This window comes from Phacochoerus africanus, chromosome 2, assembly GCF_016906955.1.
Source record: "Phacochoerus africanus isolate WHEZ1 chromosome 2, ROS_Pafr_v1, whole genome shotgun sequence".
NCBI lineage: Eukaryota > Metazoa > Chordata > Mammalia > Artiodactyla > Suidae > Phacochoerus > Phacochoerus africanus.
Genome location: NC_062545.1, coordinates 108,975,092 through 108,998,642, shown reverse-complemented (window position 1 = coordinate 108,998,642; position 23,551 = coordinate 108,975,092). Strand labels below are relative to the sequence as shown.

The 23,551-nt window shown below is 41.9% G+C and overlaps 1 protein-coding gene across 2 annotated transcripts; it reads left to right on the top strand.

Annotated features, from left to right (window-relative positions):
* Window positions 1-210: 210 nt before the first annotated feature.
* On the top strand, window positions 211-16,500 carry NARS1 (asparaginyl-tRNA synthetase 1). Of its 2 annotated transcripts, none has more exons than XM_047765601.1 (15): window positions 211-396; window positions 1,423-1,502; window positions 3,579-3,644; window positions 3,741-3,833; window positions 3,927-4,016; window positions 4,986-5,064; window positions 6,565-6,635; window positions 8,141-8,227; window positions 9,681-9,902; window positions 9,994-10,193; window positions 10,432-10,567; window positions 11,483-11,596; window positions 14,038-14,169; window positions 14,469-14,600; window positions 15,371-16,500. In XM_047765601.1, the coding sequence occupies exons 1-15, from the start codon at window positions 354-356 to the stop codon at window positions 15,500-15,502; spliced, it is 1,677 nt and encodes a 558-aa protein (XP_047621557.1). In that variant the 5' UTR covers window positions 211-353; the 3' UTR covers window positions 15,503-16,500. The 2 variants fall into 2 exon arrangements, with proteins under 2 accessions (XP_047621557.1, XP_047621563.1); XM_047765607.1 differs by having other exon boundaries at window positions 1,420-1,502.
* Window positions 16,501-23,551: the final 7,051 nt, after the last annotated feature.

Here is a 23,551-nt window from a genome sequence, read left to right as displayed (position 1 = left end):
AGGCCCGAGGGAGCACGACTGCACCGCCCATTCCCGGCCGTCAGGATCCAGTTAATCCGCTGCAGGGTGGGTTGTCCCTGGGAGGTTCAAGAGCTAGCGGACGCGGTGGGGAGCCGGGTGGGGGATAAGGGAAGGGGCGGGGCGCAGGATCCGGAAATAGCTTCTGCCCGGCCCAAAGATGGAGGCCGCGGCGTCGATCGCCCACATCCCGAAACCTCCTGTAACCAATGGAGCAGCGACCCTTCGGTGACTTACTGCGACGACTTCTGCACGACGTTACATGATGCAACATCCGAGTTGAGGAAGTCGCGGCGGCACGTTGCGGGTGGTAAGGCGGCTGCTTGTTGGAGGTGATGTCCTTGGAGGTGACCAGGGCAACCGCGGGGATGGTGCTTGGTGAGTGAGCTCGGGGACCCCGGGGTGTGTAAGTGGCGCGGAGCTCCCTGCCTGTGGCAGGAACCTTGTTCTGGCTGAGTACAACTCATACTCTTATTAAAGTCTGGCGCAGAGTGGGCGCCCCGCCACCGTTTACGCGAATGACGGGAGAGGGAAGGGGCCTGGACCTGCCCTGAGTCCACTCTCGCGGGGCAGGCGGGTCCCTTCTCCCCTCCTAGAGATCTGGGTTCCTCGTGCTGGGGTGGCGGCCGCTCCGGGTCTTGCGCCATTGGGAGAAATCCCTTAATTCAGCTGAGATTTAGGCACGGCGGGGCATGGCCAGACCATAGGGCAGCCCCCAAATATGTGACTCTTCCAAGAGATAATCAGGAAATGATTTTGGAATGTGAATTATCTTTCATATACACTTGTTTATATTGAGATTTTCTGGGAGACCATATGGTGCAGTAGAAAAAAGTAGAGATTTAGAGGACCTGAATTTGTTATGGCTCATTTAATTAGTTGAGAGGCCTTCTGCGATTTGTTTAACCTCAGAGCTTTGGTTTCCTTTAAATACCAGAGAAAACTGGTATTTATTTAATATCTGTCTTCTAGCACTAGGATATCTGATTTATGTTTCATTCTCAGTACTTCAAGATGGGTATTGTTTTCCTCATCTTATAAGCCCAGAAAGGTTAATTGAATTCTCCAGGGTCACTGGCTTTTGAGGTACGACATCCAAGATTCTGGTCTGGTCTGGCCAATTTTACAGCCCTTGCTTTGTTATTGAGGACTCCCGATAGCAGTATCACAAATTAAAATGATCAAAGTTCATTTTGAAAAGCCGAATTAATAATCTCATTTTACAAGATGGATGCCATTGAATAGGGGAATGGGAAAGTAATTATAATTTATTTTGGACCTTGATAATTTTTACCAATCAGATGCTTGTTTTCTTTATAAAGAATGAATAAAGTAGCTGCAGTGTGAGGGGACTGATAATTATTGGCCAAACGAGTGACTTATTCTCATTTTGTAAAACAGCAGAGCTTTATGTCTCGGACCGAGAGGGAAGTGATGCTACTGGTGATGGAACCAAGGAGAAACCTTTTAAAACAGGTCTTAAGGTAGAGTCTCTTTCTCATTAGGAAAAAGACTTTGCATTTATTAATGACTCATGTCAATCGTTATGTGACTTGTCAGGAGTGTTATTTCATGCACTAGGTTTGGAAGAGAATTTTCAGAAAACGGCAAGTAAAGACTGGATACAGAAAATGAAGTTTTAGGGTATTAGATGAGCTAAGTCTAAGCTTATGTGAGCACTTTTAATAGGTGTCTTCTTTTCTTCCCTACCATGAGGCACTGCATCTTGGAATTTTTCTCTACAATTAGTCAGATAGCTGTTTTTTAAATTCTTATAGAACTAGAAGTCAGCTTCCCTCAGTCATACTGAGTTCCTGTCCACATTTCTTCCAAACTGACTCTAAGGATTCTCTCAGTGAATTTACCACTCAACTCCAGGTGTGATCCTGAGCCTTGAGATGACTCAAGACCAGATTTACATCTGTCTACCAAGAAAGGACCCATTTCTCAGAGCAGACACTCAGGAACTCATGAGTTATGAGCCTGAAACCAGGGTGCTAATTTATTAATGAACTATTATTTCTCAGGGCATAGAAGCCTCCAGTGAGTTTAGTATATTCTACCTAAGGAGACTTACATGGAAAGCCAAAGATGTTTCAGATGGGTTCTTGGAGAGAGCGACTTGGGACATGAGTGGGTAACTGATTGCAACATTGTGGGCCCAGACGTTCCTCTGAAAGTAGTCATGGCCTTGCCTGTTGACTGTAATGGCTGCAGCTGCCACATGAGGAAGATGGTTAAAGCCTTCTCCCAGGACAGCACTAGGAAGACCACTGCCCTGACACCCTTTTTTTATTTTTTGGCTGTGCCCACAGCATGCAGAAGTTCCTAGGCCAGGGATCAAACCCATGCCATAGCAGGAAGCCACCAGGGAGCTGACACTCTTTTTGCTGTGTGGCCATGTCTGGCCAGTCCACCTCCTTGTGAACTGTTACAGTATTTGTTTAGGTTATTGTCGAGTGTTCCTGTCCTGGGACCATTCTCCCCTTGTTTAGCTCCTATTCTGTGGTTATGTTTTGGTGTGTCAAACCTGGGTCTTATTTTTAATTTTTAGAAATCTCTTTTTGGATTGTTGGGGTGATTCCTCTGGCTCCTCAGAACTGTTTAGATGGATGCTTGCCAAATGTCGCTGCTTGCAAAAGTGTGTCCTTCTGATTTGGAGAATTACAGTTAGGTTCTTTGACTTTCAATAATAACAAAGAAAGAGTCAGTACAGACTGGCAGGTGATAAATGAATTCTCAATGGTTTACAAATATCCTTACAAAGTCTAATTGTTAAAAGGAGAAGTGGAGGAGTTCCTCTCGTGGCTAAACGGATCCCACTAGGAACCATGAGGTTGTGGGTTCAATCCCTGTCCTCACTCAGTGGATTAAGGATCTGGCGTTGCCATGAGCTGTAGTGTAGTTCGCAGATGCGGCTCAGATCTGGCGTTGCTGTGGCCGTGGCATAGGCCTGCAGCTGTAGCTCCGTAGCCTGGGAACCTCCATATGCCGTGGGTGTGGCCTAAAAAGACCAAAAAAAGAAGGAAAGAAAGAAAGAAATGACTTCCCTGGTTTCTCAGTGAGGATTAACCATCTGGATGTGCTGTTAACTCTCTCTTCTGTTGTTGTTAGTGTACCTCCCATTGGTCCCCACAGCCACCTAAAATCTTTTGCTCCTGGGAGTTTCCACTGTGGCTCAGTGGATTAAGGATCTAGCATTGTTGCAGCTGTGGCTTGGATTCAATCCTTGGCCCGGGAACTTCCATATGCCTTGGGTGTGGCCAAAAAAAAAAAATCTGTTGCTCCTAGTCTTCTAGTATGGGAAACTATATACTATGTAACCAAACTTACTAGAATTATTTGGGAAAGGACTGTTCTACTTTAAGCAAAATATTCCTAGTATGTTCAGCCATTCCTTCTACCAACATTGACCCTGGGCTGGTGGGGTCTTTATGCTTTCTTCTTGGCTGTTGATTATGTTCTAAATGATCGAAGTTATGTCATAATTCAAGTGATATTTTGATTTTGAACACTGTGCAATGTTAAAGAAATGTCCTTTTCCTCCCTCCCTCCCCAAGGCTTTGATGACAGCTGGAAAAGAACCTTTTCCTACCATTTACGTAGATTCACAAAAAGAAAATGAGGTAGGATGAACCCAAAACTCTATAGAATTATATTTTGTGATGAAATTTTCATAAGAAGACAGAGGTGTTGAAAACAATATCTATTTATCCCTCTAGAGGTGGGATGTTATTTCTAAATCACAGATGAAGAACATTAGAAAAATGTGGCACAGGGAACAGATGAAGAGTGAATCCCGAGAAAAGAAAGAGGTGAGTAGTGGGTTTGCTCTGTGAGCATTTTTCAGATTTGGACACCAGAAGCTGTGTTAACCATTTTAATAATTGCCTGATTATTAATACTAGGCGGAAGACAATCTGCGAAGAGAGAAGAACCTGGAAGAAGCAAAGAAGATTACCATAAAAAATGATGCAAGTCTCCCAGAGCCAAAATGTGTAAGTGCGACATCTGTCATTTCAAATATTGTAGACTTGCCACTTGGGACTGTTCTTTCTGTGTCTGAAGGGTATGCTGCGTGCTGTGGGGAGGTGTTTTTTTTTTGCACTGTTTGTCTCTTCTTTCAGAAGGGAGAGAGGGAAATAATGTTTGAGGGTTATGAGGCTGGCTATTATGGGGCTTATTTTTAAATAAAACTTAGTAATTGCGTGTTGAATGAGTTCTATCCCAACTAAAAGCTAGCAGCCCTGGGATCCAGGCCTGGCCGGGCTGTGTGGTATCGGTCAAGTGATTTTACCTTGCCTTGGTAGCAGTTTCTTCACCAGAAAAGGAAGAAATGGATAGCCGTGATTTTCATGATTTCTCAAACAGAGAAAAAGTTTTTTTGTGAATTTTTTTTTTTTTTTGGAAAGTGGATTACATCTATATTCTTTCTAGAACAGAGCACTGGGCTGTGAATGGACACGGTTAGATTTCGATCAGTTCTTACTGCTGCTGGATTGTCCTATTTTTCTTGCTTCCTTAGTGGTGAAGCTGTTTTCTTGGCCACATCCCTCCCAACCCCTCCCTCTCCTCACCTCTGTCTGTCACCCACCAGACAAAAGGCCAGCCTTGGAGTTTCCACCACTCATAGGAGCTGGGGGGTCACTGAGGTCGGGGAAAGGGTTCTGCAAGTCCTCGCTAGTGTGAATTCTGTTATTCATTGATTCGATACAGAAATATCTGAAATTCTGGGTGGTTCTTATCGCCAGTTTTGTACCAAGAGAAAGAAGACTTGGATTTTTTTTTTTCAGCTCCTCTAGTCCAAGGAAATTTTTTGGCTCTGACCTGCCATGGAGCAGCTGTCTGCAGTTTCACACCATTTGTGAATTTTTAACACTTTCCCGCCATCCATCTAACATTTGTGAAAAAGTTGACCTGTGATAAATGACATGCTGGATCAATTGTTATGTCTTTTAACTTGACAGGTGAAGATTTGTGCATTAGAAGGGTATCGAGGTCAAAGAGTGAAGGTATTTGGCTGGGTCCACAGGCTGCGTAGGCAAGGTAACTGAAGTAGCTGTCTTGTGTCTCTTTAATTTTCAATATCTCTGGTCTTATGTGAAGAACTTAAAAAAAAAATTTAGTTGGTTTTTTGTTTGGGAATGCTAGCTTTTCTTTGTTTTTTAAGTTGAAGTATAATTGATTTATAATGTTGTGTTAATTTCTGCTATATAGCAGAGTGATTCAATTATACATATATACATTCTTTTTCATATTCTTCCCCATGTTGATTTATCACAGGATATTGAATATTGTTCCCTGTGTTGTACAGTAGGACCTTACTGTTTATCCAGTCTATATATAGTAGTTTGGGAATGCTAGCTGTTTAAAGGAAATAGTGATTTATATTCTAAATTTGTTCTTTTTAAAAAGAATTTTTTTTTAATTGATTTTTGGTTTTTTGGCTATACCCACAGGATGTGGAAGTTCCCAGGCCAGGGATCAAACCTGTGCCACAGCCACGACCTTAGCCACTGCGGTGACAACACCAGATCCTTAACCCACTGCACCCCATAGGAACCCCCAGATTTGTTCTTATTTATTATGACTGTTAAAACTTTTAAAATTATTTATTTATTTATTTACTTGTCTTTTTGTCTTTTTAGGGCCGCACCCACGGCATATGGAGGTTCCCAGGCTAGGGGTCAAATCAGCCATAGCTGCCTGCCTACGCCACAGCCACAGCAGTGCAGGATCCTTAACCCACTGAGCAAGGTCAGGGATCGAACCCACAGCCTCATAATTCCTAGTCGGGATTCATTTTTGCTGTGCCATGACGGAAACTCCTCTTTTTATTATTTTATTTCATGTCTTTTATTATAAGTGGTTATCAAATCCTTTGTAAAAAGAAATGGGGCTTAAAAAACCAAAAGAGTGATTCTCTGCAGCAGTGTATATGCACTTCCCGCTGAATGTACTGTACTACGCATTGCAGGGATCGGTGGTGAATAAGACTGAATCCCTCAGCTCACGTGCTTACTGTCTGGCTTTCCCATGATCATGTGGGTCAGGAGGCTCACACAGGGTTTGAAAATACAATGAAGTTAAAATGCTTTACAAATACTGAGTAGTGGAGTTCCCATTGTGGCTCAGTGGTAAGGAACCCAACTAGTATCCATAAGGACACAGGTTCGGTCCCTGCCCTCGATCAGTGGGTTAAGGGATCAGTGGGTTAAGGATCCAGCGTTGCCGTGAGCTGTGGTGTAGGTCACAGATGCAGCTCAGATCTGGCGTTGCTGTGGCTTGCTGGCAGCTACAGCTCTGATTTGACCCCTGGCCTGGGAACTTCCATGTGCCATGGGTGTGGCCCTGAAAAGCAATTTAAAAAAAAAAAAAAAAAAAGCCAAGTAGTGATATTATTCATGGACGCTTTAGAGGAACAAGGACATGTGGGAGGTTTGAACTTTCAACATTTAACCTTGGTGGTTTCTTTATCTAAATTATGAGAAGGTACTTTCAAGTGCCTTGTGAACAGTCTGGCTAAGTATCTCTTTCTCATTTTAGGAAAGAATTTAATGTTTCTTGTGTTGCGAGATGGTACAGGTTATCTTCAGTGCGTCTTGTCAGATGATCTGGTAAACATTTTCTCATATTTATGATGGATGAAAATTAGATTTTTTTCAATAGGTTCTTTCATTGTTGGTTTGGGGAATTTTAGGATCTGTATACTTATTTTTACTGTTATTGTGGAAAATTTCCAACATCTAAAAAATGGAACAGTAGGAAGAAACCTCGAATGCTCATCACTCAGCTTCAGTAACGTCTTAGTTGAGCAGCTGTAACTAAGTACCATAAACTGAACAACGGAAATTTCTTTTTCACCGTTCTAGTGGTTGGAAGTCCAGATCAGGTTGCTGGCACTGCTGAGTTCTGGTGAGGGCCCAGTTCCTTTGCGTCCTCATCCTCACATAGCAGAGCAGAGAGGCAAGGCAGGCTCTCTCCTGACTGTCTGTCCTGAGAGTATAATCCCATTCACGAGGGCTCCACCCTCTTGCCCTCGCCTACCCACCTCCTAATACCATCACGTTGCAGGGAAGCATTTCAACGTGTGAATTTGGAGGGCACTTGCACACACATTAAGTTCCTAACAAGTAACAACTAAGATAATTTCTGGTTTACTGCTCCCCCCTTTTACCTCCCAGACATCATATATCATACAATCATACTTACATATGCATATCCAAGAAGAAATATTTTTAATGTAACCACATTACCATTATCTCTCTCTCTCTCACACACACACACTCCAGAGTTAACACAACTTAAATACCCTGTCACATTCTCCCAATTGATTCATGCCTATTTACAGTTGGTTCCTTTGAATGAGGATCCAGACAAGATCTACATCTTATGTGTCTAAAATCTCTCTTAGTTTATAGCAGTTTTCCCTTTTCATTTTCTTCCTCCCACCCACCTTGCCATTTATTGGAAAAAACATGGTCATTTTTCCTGTGAAACTTCTCACATTCTGGATTTGGTTGATTGTATCCTAAGGGTCAATTAATATGTTCCTCTAACTTCTCTGTTATAAACTGGAGGTTAGTTCTGGTTGGATTCATCGTCTTCTTTTTTTTTTTTTTGATGCAACTACTTCATGAACAAAGTCATATTCTTCCAACTACATCGCATCACAAAGCACTCATAATTTCATTTGTCTTTATGATTAGCGGTTCAGGTATTGACGGCCTGATCACTCCTTTATAAAGTTCCCCAAAACATTTCTCCTAATGATTTTTGTAAGCACTGATGATCATAGCCTAAATGGACTCTGTGTGCTCTTTTAACAGTCTACATTTTAAAGAAAAAGAGAAACGAACTTTCCAGACACTTGTAAGAGATGTGGGCTAGTATTGTTTATGCATATGTATGTGTGTAAAGTATGTATTTACAATATATGTGTATATCTATATATCGATAAATCTTTCTCCCACAAAAATAGCTGTTCTTTATTAATATTAAAAAATGGCCATCTTCTTGTTTTACTAGTTTTGGATAACTTGTTTTTAAATAATTCCCTTTGTGCTTTTCTGTATTTTAATGTAAATGGGAATAACTAAATTTGAACTTGATCTTTTTATAGTGTCAGTGTTACAATGGAGTAGTCTTGTCCACTGAGAGTAGTGTTGCAGTGTATGGCATGCTAAAGCTCACCCCAAAGGGCAAGCAGGTGAGTGCCTTGAGTTCCTCACTGGGTGAATAGGTTGTGTGCTTGTTTGTCTTCTACTGTCTTCATTGGTACTTTTGGCATTTGCTATGTAACTATAGAGATGTGATGCACTTGCTAAATTTGGTAGGCTTATTCCTTTTCTGGCTAAATGTGTTTGCTGTACAGCTCATATGATGTAACAATCTCAGGGATTTTCAACACAAAGAGCTTCTGAATAATCTCCATGGCCTAGAATGATTTGCTTGTGTCGCTAGGCAGAAATAAAAAGTCTGCCCAAGTTTTTCAGGAAAGAACAGTAATCTAACTCTGAAACTTTTGAATAGAATTTGAAAGCCTCTTTAAAAAAATATGTATATATTTTATATATATATATATATATATACACACATATATATATATATATATATAAAACACTTATTTAGAGAGTTGTTTGTTCCCCAGCCAACAGACATGTAACCTATCCCAGTTATAGTTACTTGATGGTAATTATAGTCCAAATTACAACTGTGGTTATATTTGTTTACTGAAGAAAGCAAACATGACATATTAACCACCAGAGGGAGTCCATAGGGTCCTCCTAATACACTAGAAATATTGATAAAAGAGAATCTCCCAGAGTTCATGTAAAGAACCTATATTAAGAGTGAATATCTGGAGTTCCCATCGTGGCTCAGTGGTTAACAAACCTGACTAGGATTCATGAGGATGCGGGCTCGATCCCTGGCCTCACTCAGTGGGTTAAGGATCAGGTGTTGCCATGAGCTGTGGTGTAGGTTGCAGATGCGGCTTGAATCTGGCATTGCTGTGGCTGTAGTGAAGGCCGGCAGCTGTAGCTCTGATTGGACCCCTAGCCTGGGAACCTCCATATGCCGCAAGTGCAGCCCTAAAAAGAAAAAAAAATATGAATATCTGATTCAAGTTCACTGAATTTTCCTTGGAAGTAATTTGATTGCAAAATGGAATGGTTTTCATGATTGTTACTTGCTGTCCAGTTGCACCAAGGTAACTATGTATTCCATAACATGGCTTCTAAAATGCTTTCAATGGAATTACTAGGGAGAATTTGAATTTTTACTATATGTGTGTTCCAAAGAGAAAGAGCTTTTAGTATAAAAGGTTTGCATTTAAGGAGTTTTTCTATGTGTGTATTACTTTTAAATTATTGGGCAAAGGCTAGACACCTACCAGAGTTTTAACAATAGTTAGTCATGGGATTATACTTTATTTTCTAGTTTGTGCTTTTCTATTTTAAAAAAATTGTGTTTACTTACTGTGAAGGAAATATTAAATATGTCAATATAACTTCAATCCTTAGGTCTCTTTTTCGAAGAATAAGCTAATAATCATCAGGTTCTTAGAAAATTAGCTTACTAAAAACTTTGATATAAATAAAAGTCTTTAAAACTGAAAATTTTGTGTTTCCTCCCCCCCCCCACCCTTTTTAAAAATGTAGGCTCCAGGGGGCCATGAGCTGAGTTGTGACTTCTGGGAACTGATTGGATTGGCCCCTGCTGGAGGTGCTGATAACTTGATCAATGAGGAGTCTGATGTTGACGTCCAGCTCAACAACAGACACATGATGATCCGGGGAGAAAACATGTCCAAAATCCTAAAAGCACGTTCCGTGATCACCAGGTGCTTTAGAGAGCACTTCTTCGATAGGGGGTACTACGAAGTAAGTGTGCCTTCCTCATCTTTTGCAAACAATGCCTTGTGCAGGTTTTGAACAGTGGTGCTTTACTCACTCCTCCTCTCTGTTTGAACAGGTCACTCCTCCAACATTAGTGCAAACACAGGTGGAAGGCGGGGCCACACTCTTCAAGCTGGATTATTTTGGAGAAGAGGCATACCTGACACAGTCCTCTCAGCTGTACCTGGAGACCTGCATTCCAGCTCTGGGAGATGTTTTTTGTATCGCACAGTCATACAGGGCAGAACAGTCCAGAACACGAAGGCATCTGGCTGAGTACGAAATAGTATTTTTGTTTTTGTTTTTAATTTTTTTGAAGAAAATATGTTTAGGGAGTTCCCCTTGTGCCTCAGCAGTAACGAATCTGACTAGTATCCACCAGGACACAGGTTTGATCCCTGGCCTCACTCAGTGGGTTAAGGATCTGGCATTGCTGTGGCTGTGGTGTAGGCTGGTCTGTGGCTCCGATGCGATCCCTAGCCTGGGAACTCTGAGCTAGTGCCTTGTTCCTCAGATACACTCACGTGGAAGCAGAGTGCCCTTTCCTGACCTTTGAGGAGCTCCTGAACCGATTGGAGGACTTGGTTTGTGACGTGGTAGAAAGAGTCATGAAATCGTCCGCAGCAGGCATAGTGCGAGAGCTCAACCCGGTAGGTCTGCCGTTTTATGAAAACACAAAACTTATGATACTGATTTGGAAGGCAGCGAAGTCTGTGCTCTCACACCTTCGTTTTTTAGAGATATAATAGCTTGGTGAGCTTTTAAATAAGTGACTAATGTATATATATTTGTATATGTATTTCTTGAGGAGTTCCCATCATGGATCAGTGGTTAACGAATCCGTCTAGGAACCCTGAGGTTGCAGGTTCAATCCCTGGCCTCACTCAGTGGGTTAAGGATATGGCGTTGCCCTGAACTGTGGTGTAGGTTGCAGACGTGCCTCGGATCTGGCATTGCTGTGGCTGTGGTGTAGGCCAGCAGCTACAGCTCTGGTTAGGCCCTTAGCCTGGGAATCTCCATATGCTGCAGGTGCAGCCAGAAAATGACAAAAGATAAAAAATAAATAAAATTTAAAAATGTGTGTTTTTTGAGATATAATTGATATATAACATTGGTTTCAGGTGTGCAACATAATGATTTGATATATGTATATACTGGAAAATGTTCACCACACCAGAGTTGCAACTTTTTTTTCTTGTGACGCAACCTTTTCAGATCTACTCTTGGCAACTTCTGATTTACAATGCAGTATTATTAACTGTAGTCACCATGCTGTGTACATTTCATCCCCAGGACGTGCCTGTTTTATAATTGGAAGTTGGTACCTTTTGACCCCCTTCACTCATTTCTGGGCTACTGTTTTGAAGACTGCGACTGGATATTAGTCATTGCCAATAATTTCACAATTTAATTTACATAGGAGAAACTTTGTATGTATTTTCCATTTTTAGGAATGTCCATATTGTTTTTTAGCCTGCAGTAATATTTTACAATAATGGCAAATAGTGTTTCTTAAAATGTTAATGGTTTCTTTATATACACTGTATTTTTCCTTTCTCCTGTAGAACTTCAAGCCCCCCAAACGGCCTTTCAGACGGATGAACTATTCAGATGCTATTGTGTGGCTAAAAGAACACAATATAAAGAAAGAAGATGGAACTTTCTACGAATTTGGAGAGGTATTTCTTTCCAGTCATTGTTTCCATGCTGGTCTTGTGCTCAAGTGGATTGCTACTTCTAGTTAATTAACCAGTATTGCAGGAGGCATCGGCTTGTCATCAAATAAATGATAACCATGGAACCTTCTTGGGTTTGTCTTAGGATCCATGGCTTAATAGATGTAGAATATGCCTTAGAGCAGTGCCTTTTATTTACAATCTTCAGTAAATTTTAGCATCTCATCCTTCAGTAAATTTCACATCTCATCCTTTGTCTCGCCTCTTCCATGACCAATCCCTGGTCTTGACTTACAAGGTCTAATTGCAATTCTCTAGACGGCTGGATGCTTCAGACAATTGTGAACTTTTTTTTTTTCTTTTTGTCTTTTTAGGGCCTCACCCACGGCATATGGCGGTTCCCCAGGCTAGGGGTCTGATCGAAGCTGTAGCCACCAGCCTACGCCAGAGCCACAGCAACGCCATATCCGAGCTGCATCTGTGACCTACATACACTACAGCTCATGGCAGCGCTGGATCCTTAACTCACTGATCGAGGCCAGGGATTTAACCTGTGTCCTCATGGATACTAGTCGGGTTCGTTAACCACTGAGCCACAACGGGAACTCCATTTTTTTTGTTCGTTTGTTTGTTTTAGTTGTGAACTTTGAAATCACATGCCAAGCATTGGCATGTATATATATTTTGTTTTGTTTTTCTGGAGAAAAAGAAAATCCTTTTCTTTCAAAAAGTATTCCTTCCCCCAAAACAGTGAATTAAAACTCCTTCCTATGGAGATGATACAAAGAGGAAAATAGCCTTCCGTTAAAATGCAAAGCCGGGAAAGGCTTGGTGGGGAAGGTGGCAGGTGCCCCAGAGACGTTGAGCTTGTCTGTCTTGCCAGCCACCACCCTTCCAGCATGTTTTGAGGTAAAGATTGCTAACATTACTTTCAGCCCCCTTCTCTGTGCATTTAATCTCTCCTTACATAGTATTTGCAAATCTTTTAGAGAAAAACTAGAATTTTGTTTTGTTTTTAGAAAGAATTTACAGAGAGGACAGACAGTATACTAGGCCTATATAAATTTTGTTGTTTCATGAGTTCAGTTGAGGACATATAATTACCAAATTCGGTGCTGAAAACTTGAGAACTGTTGTTACTGAGTACTCAGCCAAGTAATATGACTGAGTGGAAAAAACTCAAGCTTTGGAGTAAGAGGCCCTCCCAAGTGGAGGGAGTAGCTGAAGGCCAGTGATCACTCCACCCCCCACCCCTTCCCTATCTCTGCCCTGGAGGCACCATGCAAAGCTGCAAGGACTTAATGAGCTCAGTGCCCAGCAGGGGCTGAGGCACAGAAAGCCCTCTGGGCTAGTCATTTACTGTATTGATGTCGTCTCATACGGGAAGGCTGCTAGAGTAGTAAGAGGTCCTCAGATCTTTTGGAACATACAGTAAGGCCCCTTTCTCCCTGTTAAATCGTGTACAGGACTCTAGTATGTGAAGCAGTGACAAGCTGAGAGACAGAGCTCTCACTCGCCTCCCGTTTCCTCTCTGAATCTCAGGAGGGCACAGGGCTCCAGGGACTAGAGCTTGAAACCACCTGTGCCAAGTGATTGCTAAATAAGCTCCCTCTTGTTTTCATATTAAACAAATCAGTGGGTCTTGTCCAGTTCTCTCAGTCAGTTTTTACTAGGACAGGAGTTTTTGGCTTTAACTTGAATTTCTGTGTGGTTTACTGAAGGATGTTTGAGAGGGAAGCAGAACTTGATTCATCGTCATCTAATTTCCATTGGCTAACTCCTCCAGGTGTGGTGACACTTAAAATTTGACATTGCTTATTTGTCTTAGGACTGTGACTTAACTACCATTGAAAGCATGCAGATTTATTATAATAGGAAAGAAGCAGAGATAACAGGAGAGTTTAAAGGCTGGTGTTATTAATAATATACTCTGTGTGTCGATCATTGATGCTGTGGAGCATTCACTGGTTATCTTATGCCTTGTGGGACTGAGTGGACCACATTTGCTTCGACCTAGATAAAACTGGCCACTGAGGAGTTCCTTTGTGGCACAGCAGGCTGGCACTGTCACTGCAACAGGTTCATTCCCTGGCGTGGGAACTTCCACATGCTACGGATGCAGCAGCCTGCCCCCCCAAAAAAAGCTGGCCACTGCTGGGTGTGGGAGTGGGGGAAAAGGGACTGAGCAGAACCTAATCATGGCGGGGGGGACTTTGGTTTGCTTTGTGTGGGTCTTTATCCATTCCTCAGGCAGCATGGCACAGATACAGGAGGAGACGGTTCTGTTCACAGTTTACCTTAGAGAAACTGTCCCTTACATCATGTGGGTGTGTATTCTGGACTCCATGGCATGAGCAAGATGAAGGGCTGCCAGTGGGTCACAGAGCTGCTTCAGTCGTTGCCTTTTGAGCTGCAAATGTTAATGAAGTCTCATTTAACCTCAGGATATCCCAGAAGCTCCTGAGAGACTCATGACGGATACCATTAATGAGCCGATCCTGCTGTGTCGGTTTCCCGTGGAGATCAAGTCCTTCTACATGCAGCGGTGTCCCGAGGATTCTCGCCTCACCGAATCTGTCCGTTTGTGACACAGTATTTGTGGTTTTGCTTTTGAATGGGGTGGGGACTGTCCTTGGAATAAGATACAGCTCATGGCAATATTGCATTATAAATCTGCAATATTTAAAGAAGTAGTTTTTGTCCTCTGAGTGGATGTAACCTACCTTGTTAAATTATAGAATTGGAGTAATATTTGAATTTTGCATGATCACAGTACTCCGTTAGTTCTAAAATACGTGACTTTCATTTAAACTCTAGAGCAGTGCCATGACTGAGAGCCTGCTAGTAACTGCATTTTATTTCCTCATTTTTAAAGGTTGACGTGTTGATGCCCAATGTTGGTGAGATTGTGGGAGGCTCAATGCGTATCTGGGATAATGAAGAATTACTGGCAGGTTATAAAAGAGAAGAAATTGACCCCACTCCCTATTACTGGTATACAGATCAGGTATATAAAAATTTTTTAAACACTAAATTTTTTTCATTATAATCTGTATAAGTTTAAATTTTTAAAAAGGGTGGTACTTTGGCACTTGAATGAACTGTATTCAGTTTCTTGGTTATAATAATATGTCATGAGTATTGCTGGTTTTGTCTGTGGCCATATGGTAACTTAATTTGGAAACCTAAGTAACTGCTGGCGTTGCTTGTCGCTACTGAGTTTTTAGAACTGTGTCATTAGATCCTACCAATAGCTGGCCTATATTTTATTTTCTTCTGATAAACAGAGACATTGGCTTAATTTATAAGTTTGAAATCTACTTTCCAGTGTGGCAAATCCCTGGTTTACCTTTCATACCAAATTATTTTTTCATATGTGGTCCATGAAGGTATATAGCTTAAGGGTTGACTTTTTAACCATGATAAGCTGACAGTAGGAAATTTTAAACTATTTTAGACAAGATTTTTTGTTTGTTTGTTTGTTTTGCTTTTTAGGGCCACATCCATGGCATATGGAAGTTTGCAGGCTGGGGTCGAATCAGGAGCTGTAGCCGCCAGGCTGTGACACAGCCACAGCAATGCCAGATTAGAGCTGTGTCTGCAGCTTACACCACAGCTCACGGCAACGCCTGATCCTTAACCTACTAAGTGAGGCCAGGGTTGGAACCCACGTCCTCATGGGTATCAGTCGGGTTCATTTTTGCTGCGCCACAATGGGAACTCCTTTTTAGACAATGTTTTGAACTAAGCATTTATTCCTCTCTTTTTTTTTAACAGCGAAAATATGGCACCTGTCCACATGGAGGGTATGGCCTGGGCTTAGAACGATTCCTAACCTGGATTCTGGATAGGTATCACATCCGAGATGTATGCTTATACCCTCGATTTGTCCAGCGCTGCAAGCCGTAACCAGCTCCCCCTGAGACATTAAGAGAAGAACACAGTTGATGGAAGGAACAAACTGCCTCTTTAAACAAAAACAAAAAGCCAAAATCTTCCCCTTTTTATTCCACCGAGTTATATCCATTTCTGTTTTCCCTTTGTTTTTTCTTCCTGCTACCACGAAAAGCAATCCAAATCATTGGAATATCAGGTGACGTTGATGTCCGTTTAAGAAAAAATACCCATAACAAAGTTTGGGGGAAATATGTGGCATGTAGCTCTGCCGTTATGAATACGTTTCAACATTTTATCCAGTTTTAGGTTATAATCTTTGTCATACATACCACATCTATAATTAAATAGTTTTCAATTACAGTCTGAGACATTCCAGTAACTTAATCTTTCTGCCCTTTTAAGTGTAACTGGAATTCTTTAACTTTATCATTTTATTGTATCAGTGAGTCAAAACAAACACTTTGGGGAAAAATTGACACTATGCTGTAAAAATCTGCTAGTATTAGGACAGACTATAAATCATTAGTAAATCATGCTGGAATGAAATGAATACAGTCTTTCACATCAATTGATGTCTTTTCTAAATCTGATGGCCACTTATAATTCCAAGACACATGAATTGATTTGGAAGAATTTGTAAAAATATAATCGCCTTGAACAATTTGAGAGCAAATTTTTGGTTTTTGGTACTTCATCGAACAGCATTTTTCCTGGCATTAGTTTAGGCTAGAGAGGCAGAGTGATCCTCACTCTTCCCTGGTAGTTCCTAAGTAATTAAGAATAAATAAGTTCCAAAAGTATTTGCAGCTGGAGTCTTAATGTCAACTGTACATGGCTGTTTGAGTCACCCCACACAGTGTCTTTAGAGCTAATCTCTGCTACCTTTTTAACTCTCAGGCTTTTTGAATGGCTTCATTTCAGATTTGATTAATTTCTCCCCCAAAATGCATGTCATGTATTCTCAATAGGCTGATTCCCAGCAATCAATAAATGAACACACATAAAAACTCTCTGCTGACTTAATTTTTTTAAACCAAACATCTCTCTCATGCCTTTTGCTTTTTTTTATATCTTTATTTTTCACAATTTGTATATGTGAAATTAGATATTACTGACTTTAATAGCTATTACTAAAATACTTGGTAATGAATGATTTTTTAAAATTAGATATGGGTCTTAGTTACATAATTTTTATAATCTTTTTGTGTTATTTTGGGAAAATTCGATTATATCCTATTTTGCAGTCAGGTGGAATGGTCGATGGAAATGGGGCATGTGTAGTATATTCAGCCTATATCTAAGTTTAAAATACTTGTAAGAATAGGAATGAGCTCTAATTGGATTTACCTAGGCAATTCGTTTGATCAGAATTTAGGTGAAGAGGTTGAACTCAGCTTTAATTTTAATTTTATAGATGGATTGAGAGTTTTAAATACTGAGGGAGAGATGTGGGGTTAGGTGGGGAGAGTGGGACAGGGTTGTAGTGACATCACCCAAGAATCTGAGCAGCAACCCTCATGCATGTGGAGTTTCATTCCCCTCACTCTGATTGTCACTGTAGTCCTGGTGTCACAACCAGTCCCACGTCCCTGCCAGGGTCAAGCTCAGACACCCCGGTTCTGAGTTCCTGCTCTCATGGGACCCATCTCAGCTCTTTCCTGCCTGCAGCCTCTTCCTGATGTGTGGTACTCACACCAGCAACCCCCTTTACCTTTGGTACTTGCGTGGCTGACCTCTTCACAGTTTTGGATAAGATGGGTACTAACGCTGCAATGGTTCAAATGACTTAACCTCCCCTCTAGAGTTGTCAGTGTCCTGCAGCCATTTATGGCCACCTAGCTCCCCACCACTTGGCTGCCTCTAGCACTTCCTAAAAATTTCTTGTTTAGTATCTAGAGCAATACAACTCTATCAGAATCACCTTCCTGGAGTTCCCTGGTAGCCTAGAGGTTAAGGATTTGGGATTGTCTGTCTCATGCCTTTTGCTGTGGCTTGGGTCTGATCCCTGGCCTAGGAACTTCTGCATGCCATCGGTGCAGCCAAAAAGACAGAACAAAGCACCCCCCCCCCCCAAAAAAAAACCTTCCTGCACATCACTTGAGGATTATGAAAATACTGGTGCCTGCACTTCATCTCAAACCAATAGAACTGGAGTTTCAGGGATGGGCCCAGGATGTATTTTAAAAGCCTGCTCAGGTGAGGCTGTGGCAGTTAGGTTGGCAGTCACTGAGTGGCTCCTTCCCACTTTTTTTTTTTTTGCTTTTTAGGGCTCCACCCGCAGCACATGGAGGTTCCCAGGCTAGGGGTCGAATCAGAGCAATAGCTGCCGGCCTACCCCAGAGCCACAGCAATGCCAGATCTGAGTCATGTCTGTGACCTACGCCACAGCTCACGGCAACGCCAGATCCTTAACCCCTTGAGCAAGGCCAGGGATCAAACCCACAACCTCGTGGTTCCTAGTCAGATTCATTAACCACTGCACCACATCAGGAACTCCACAAAGATGCATTTCAAATGACAGAAAGAAGGATTAAACTCCAAAGCTTGAATTATTTTAAACTTAGAATCATTATTTCATTCAGTCCTTATAAGGAGAAAAGAAAAGAAGTTATGTTGTACTGATCCGGTCATTCATAGTATTTGGTAATTGCTGGTCAATTAAATGATTCAGTTTCTTCTGCTGAAAAGTTTCCTTTTACCTCATGGATTGTCACTAATGTAATGATTACTTGAAGAACAGTATGGAAAAGACATGGATATACTCTGAAGTTCAAGGATGCTGGTTTCTAGTATCAAAATTGTTTGTATTTAATACAGTTTAGTGCTCTGGCTCACAGAAATGTTGGTGTTCAGTGTAACTCTATGTCACTAAAAAAACCATGCTTATATCACTTTATTGATCTTTCTGTTTTAGACATTCTCTACTGCTCTTCTCTGGAAGATTTTGCTTCTTCCTTTCCCTGCCCCACCATTCATGTGTACCTTTCTCATCTCCCCATCTTTCCAGCTTAGTTAAAACATGACTTTGGCTCACCGTGTTGTATATTACAATGGCTTTTCCTTTTTTTTTTATTATTTTATTTTCCCACTGTACAGCAAGGGGATCAAGTTATCCTTACATGTATACATTACAATTACATTTTTTTCCCTACCCTTTGTTCTGTTGCAACATGAGTATCTAGACATAGTTCTCAATGCTACTCAGCAGGATCTCCTTATAAATCTATTCTAAATTGTGTCTGATAATCCCAAACTCCCAATCCCTCCCACTTCCTCCCTCTCCCATCAGGCAGCCACAAGTCTGTTTTCCAAGTCCATGATTTTCTTTTCTGTGGAGATGTTCATTTGTGCTGGATATTAGATTCCAGTTATAAGTGATATCATATGGTATTTGTCTTTCTGGCTCATTTCACTCAATATGAGATTCTCTAGTTCCATCCATGTTGCTGCAAATGGCATTATGTCATTCTTTTTTATGGCTGAGTAGTATTCCATTGTGTATATACACCACATCTTCCGAATCCAATCATCTGTTGAAACATTTGGGTTGTTTCCATGTCCTGGCTATTGTGAATAGTGCTGCAATGAACATGCAGGTGCATGTGTCTCTTTTAAGTAGAGTTTTGTCCGGATAGATGCCCAAGAGTGGGATTGTGGGGTCATATGGAAGTTCTATGTTTAGATTTCTAAGGTATCTCCAAACTGTTCTCCATAGTGGCTGTACCAGTTTACATTCCCACCAACAGTGTAGGAGGGTTCCCTTTTCTCCACAGCCCCTCCAGCACTTGTTATTTGTGGATTTATTAATGATGGCCATTCTGACTGGTGTGAGGTGGTATCTCATGGTAGTTTTGATTTGCATTTCTCTTATAATCAGCGATGTTGAGCATTTTTTCATGTGTTTGCTGGCCATCTGTATATCTTCCTTGGAGAAATGTCTATTCAGGTCTTTTGCCCATTTTTCCATTGATTGATTGGCTTTTTTGCTGTTGAGTTGTATAAGTTGCTTATATATTCTAGAGATTAAGCCCTTGTCAGTTGTATCATTTGAAACTATTTTCTCCCATTCTGAAAGTTGTCTTTTTGTTTTCTTTTGGGTTTCCTTTGCTGTGCAAAAGCTTTTCAGTTTGATTAGGTCCCATGGCTTTTCCATTTTCTCACCAACTTTTCATTTTTCCCATAATTAATAGTCATCTTGGGTTTTGTTTTTTTTGTTGTTGTTGTTTTTTTTTGTCTTTTTTCTATTTCTTGGGCTGCTCCCACGGCATATGGAGGTTCCCAGGCTAGGGGTCGAATCGGAGCTGTAGCCACCGGCCTACGCCAGAGCCACAGCAACGAGGGATCTGAGCCGCATCTGCAACCTACACCACAGCTCATGGCAACGCCGGATCGTTAACCCACTGAGCAAGGGCAGGGACCGAACCCGAAACCTCATGGTTCCTAGCTGGATTCGTTAACCACTGCGCCACGACGGGAACTCCACCTTATTTTTTTCTTAATCATTAATTCAATCCCCGGTGATACTCGAGACACCTCGGGTGGTCCTTGGTTACATCTTACCTTAGAAGCTGCTCTCAGGCCCTGTGTACTTTAGTCTGAACCAGCCATACTCATCTTGAAATGGGTTGTCATCCTGGGATCTTACCCCATCAGCAGTTTCCTGAGAAAGGGTGCAAGGACCAGAAGGTAGTTCATTGAGAACTTGCCTATCCAAAAAATGTTCTTCATCTGTCATCACCCTTCAACATATAAAGTCTCCATATAAAATAATGGGTTAGAAAGCATTTTTTTCCTCAGAATTTTGAAATCCTAGCTTCCAGTGTTATTCTTTTTAGCTTCCAATGTTGCTGTTGAGAATTCCCAAGCATTCTCATACCTGGTCCTTTACACAAGACCTGTCTATTCTAGAAGCTTGTACATGTATTCTGAAGTATCATGATGATATTTTTGGAGACATTCATCCAGTGCGTTGGGCAATTGATAGGCTCTTTAAACTCAGAAAATCATGACCTTCACTTGTGAAAAAGGTTCTTAAATTGCTTGGTTTTTTGTTTTTTTTTCTTTTTAGGGCCACACCAGTGGCATAGGGAGGTTCCTAGACAAGGGGCTGAATTGGAGCTATAGCCGCTGGCCTACACCACAGCCATAGCAACCTGGGATCCAAGCCACGACTGCAACCTACACCACAGCTCATGGCAACGCCGGATCCTTAACCCAATGAGGGAGGCCAGGGATCAAACCTGCATCCTCATGGATACAAGTTGGGTTTGTTACCACTGAGCCATCATGGGAACTCCCTTAAATTGTTTTATTGAAAGTATTTCCTTTTTTGTTTGTCCCTTTCTTTTTACAACTGCTAGTAATCAGATAGTAGACCTCCTTTTATTTATTTACTTATTTATTTTTTGACAGTGCCCAATGGCATGTTGTAATTCCCAGGCCAGGGATCAAGCCTGCGCCATAGCAGCGACTCAAGCTGTTGCAATGACAACACCAGATCCTTAACCCACTGTGTCACAAGAGAACTCCTAGACTTCCTTTTAAATTTTATCTTTTTTTGGGGGGAGGGGGGCTTGCTATTTTCTGAATAGTTTTCCTCAACTTTCGCCATCCCTGTTAGCATAGTAAATTTAAGGGAAAAAAATATTACTCTGAACTCAGAACGTTCCATCTTTTTTTAGTCTTCTATCCAAGTTTTCTTCTTCCTGTATCATCCCAGTTTCCTCCGTGTTTTCTTCTGTTTGTTTGGGTCCATCTTTTCTCTTAGAGGTTTTCCTCAGATGTCAGGTGATATTTGATTTGCTGCCAAGAATTCCAAGTAGGAGATAAAATGCTTGAGGTGTGTGGGCAGGAAATGTGAGCCCTACTGTAAGGTGAGCCTCCTAAGCTGTTGAGTATGGGAGTCCCTGATGTCAGTCTCCTTAAGTCTTTCCTCTTGGGAAAGATTCCAGACTTTTCCCATCTCCTGTGGAGGGAAAGGGGTGAAGAGGGCTATGTGTCTACAACTTCAGTAACTCTAGTTCCCTGCGGAATCTGTCTCATTCTAGCATCTCTCTTTCATCCCACCCCCAGAGGTACCTGCTATTGCCAATCAGGAACCTACAAGGTATTCTCTCACATAAATCGGTTTTGTTTTGGTTTTGGCTGCACCTGTAGCACTTGGAAGTTCCTAGGCCAGGGAACAAACCCAGGCCAGAACAGCCACCTGAGCCTACAGTAAAAACACTGTATTCTTAATTCGCTGAACCACGAGGGAACATGCTATCATGTAAACCTCGGTGGTTCCTGTCTCTGGATGGCCATCTTTTTTTTTTTTTTTTTTAAATTGCCTGTCTTTTTAGGGCCCCACCTGTGGCATATGGAAGTTCCCAGGCTTAGGGTCAAATCAGAGCTATAGCTGTGGGCCTCTGCCACGACCACAGCAATGCCAGATCTGAGCTGCCTCTACAACCTGCCCCACAACTTATGGCAATACCTTAACCCAGGAAAACTGAATCTTAAGATGGCCATCCAGGAGTTCCCTAGTTGGGTTTTACACAGTGGGAACTCTTGAATGGTATACTTTAATCAAACTTTTAAAAAGACCCCCAAGTGCCTTTATCTGGGTTCAAGTCTCCAACTCCCATCCTTAACCTCACAGCTCTGGCTTTAAGACCTTCTCTCCTCCTTCCTCTCCAGTTCTGGTGCCCAGAGGTGTTCCTTTCATGCTGAGCTAAGAGATGGCAAACAATGCAAACTCCTGGATGGCTGTCTTAAGATTCAGTTTTCCTGGGAGTTCCTGTCATGGCTCAGTGGTAACGAACCTGACTAGTATCCATGAGGACGCGGGTTTGATCCCTGGCCTTGCTCAGTGGGTTGAGGATCCAGTGTTGCTGTGAACTGTGGTGTAGGTTGCAGTTGTGGCTGGGATCCTGCATTGCTGGGGCTGTGGTCAGGCTGGCAGCTGTAGTTCTGATTTGACTCGTAGCCTGGCAACCTCCATATGCTGCAAGTGTGGCCCTAAAAAGAAAAAAAAAAAAAAAAAAAAGGAAAGAAAGAGAAAAGTCAGTTTTAAATTTCTTTCTATGTAGATGACCACTACAACTTCCTGCTGGATAGCTGTATTTGTTTGTCCTTCCTGCAACGTAAAGCATACTCAGGCAAAAACAAACAAGACTCTGAAAACAGCATCAGTGAAAAGGAACACTCATCTTTGTCTCAAACCGGCTGCCGTGCTCACTAATGTTTCTTTTTTTGGCCTTACTGCTGCTGAAAATATTTAGTTATCAAGCTCTGATCTCCAGTGTTAGAGCAGGGTTAGATCAAGGTTACCTGCCTTTTGCTGTCCGCTCTTTCTTCCTCATTTTCCTTGGCCATACCCCTCAACACCTCTCCCATGAACTGCAGCCACTGTCTCCTATCAGCTCCCCTTACAAACTCTAGCCTGGCCCCTGCTTGCTCAATTACTCTCCTCAGATCACAGCCCCCCAAAGGCTACTCGCCTCTGTGACTGTCATGACCATCAGTGATCCTTTTTGCTGGCCAACAAAGGTCCAAGTCCTCAGCCTTCTCTCCCACCCTCAGGTATGAATGTTTCCCAGACCCTGTGCGGTGGCCAAGAGAACACCTGGCCTTGGTTATTGTGTGCTCTTCTGCTTCCAGTGTGTTCCCCCATCTTCACTACCTAACAAGCCTCCTTTGCTTGTAAGTTAGAATACCACCTTGATGAAAAAGCATTTCTGTGTCTTCTTGGCCTGAAATCATCCTTCACCTTTATCAGGGAAACTTCTGCTCACCTCTTCCTCCCTGACTATAAACAGGTAACTTTACTGGATAAATAGAATAATTCCCTACACACACCCATCCCTTAGCTCAGCATGAAAGGAACATCTCTGGGCACCAGAACTGGGGAGGAAGGAGGAGAGAGGGTCTTAAAGCCAGAGCTGTGAGGTTAAGGATGGGAGTTGGAGACTTGAACCCAGATAAAGGCACTTGGGGGCCTTTTTAAAAGTTTGATTAAAGTATACCATTCAAGAGTTCCCACTGTGTCTCAGTGGGTTACAAACCCAACTAGTATCTCCG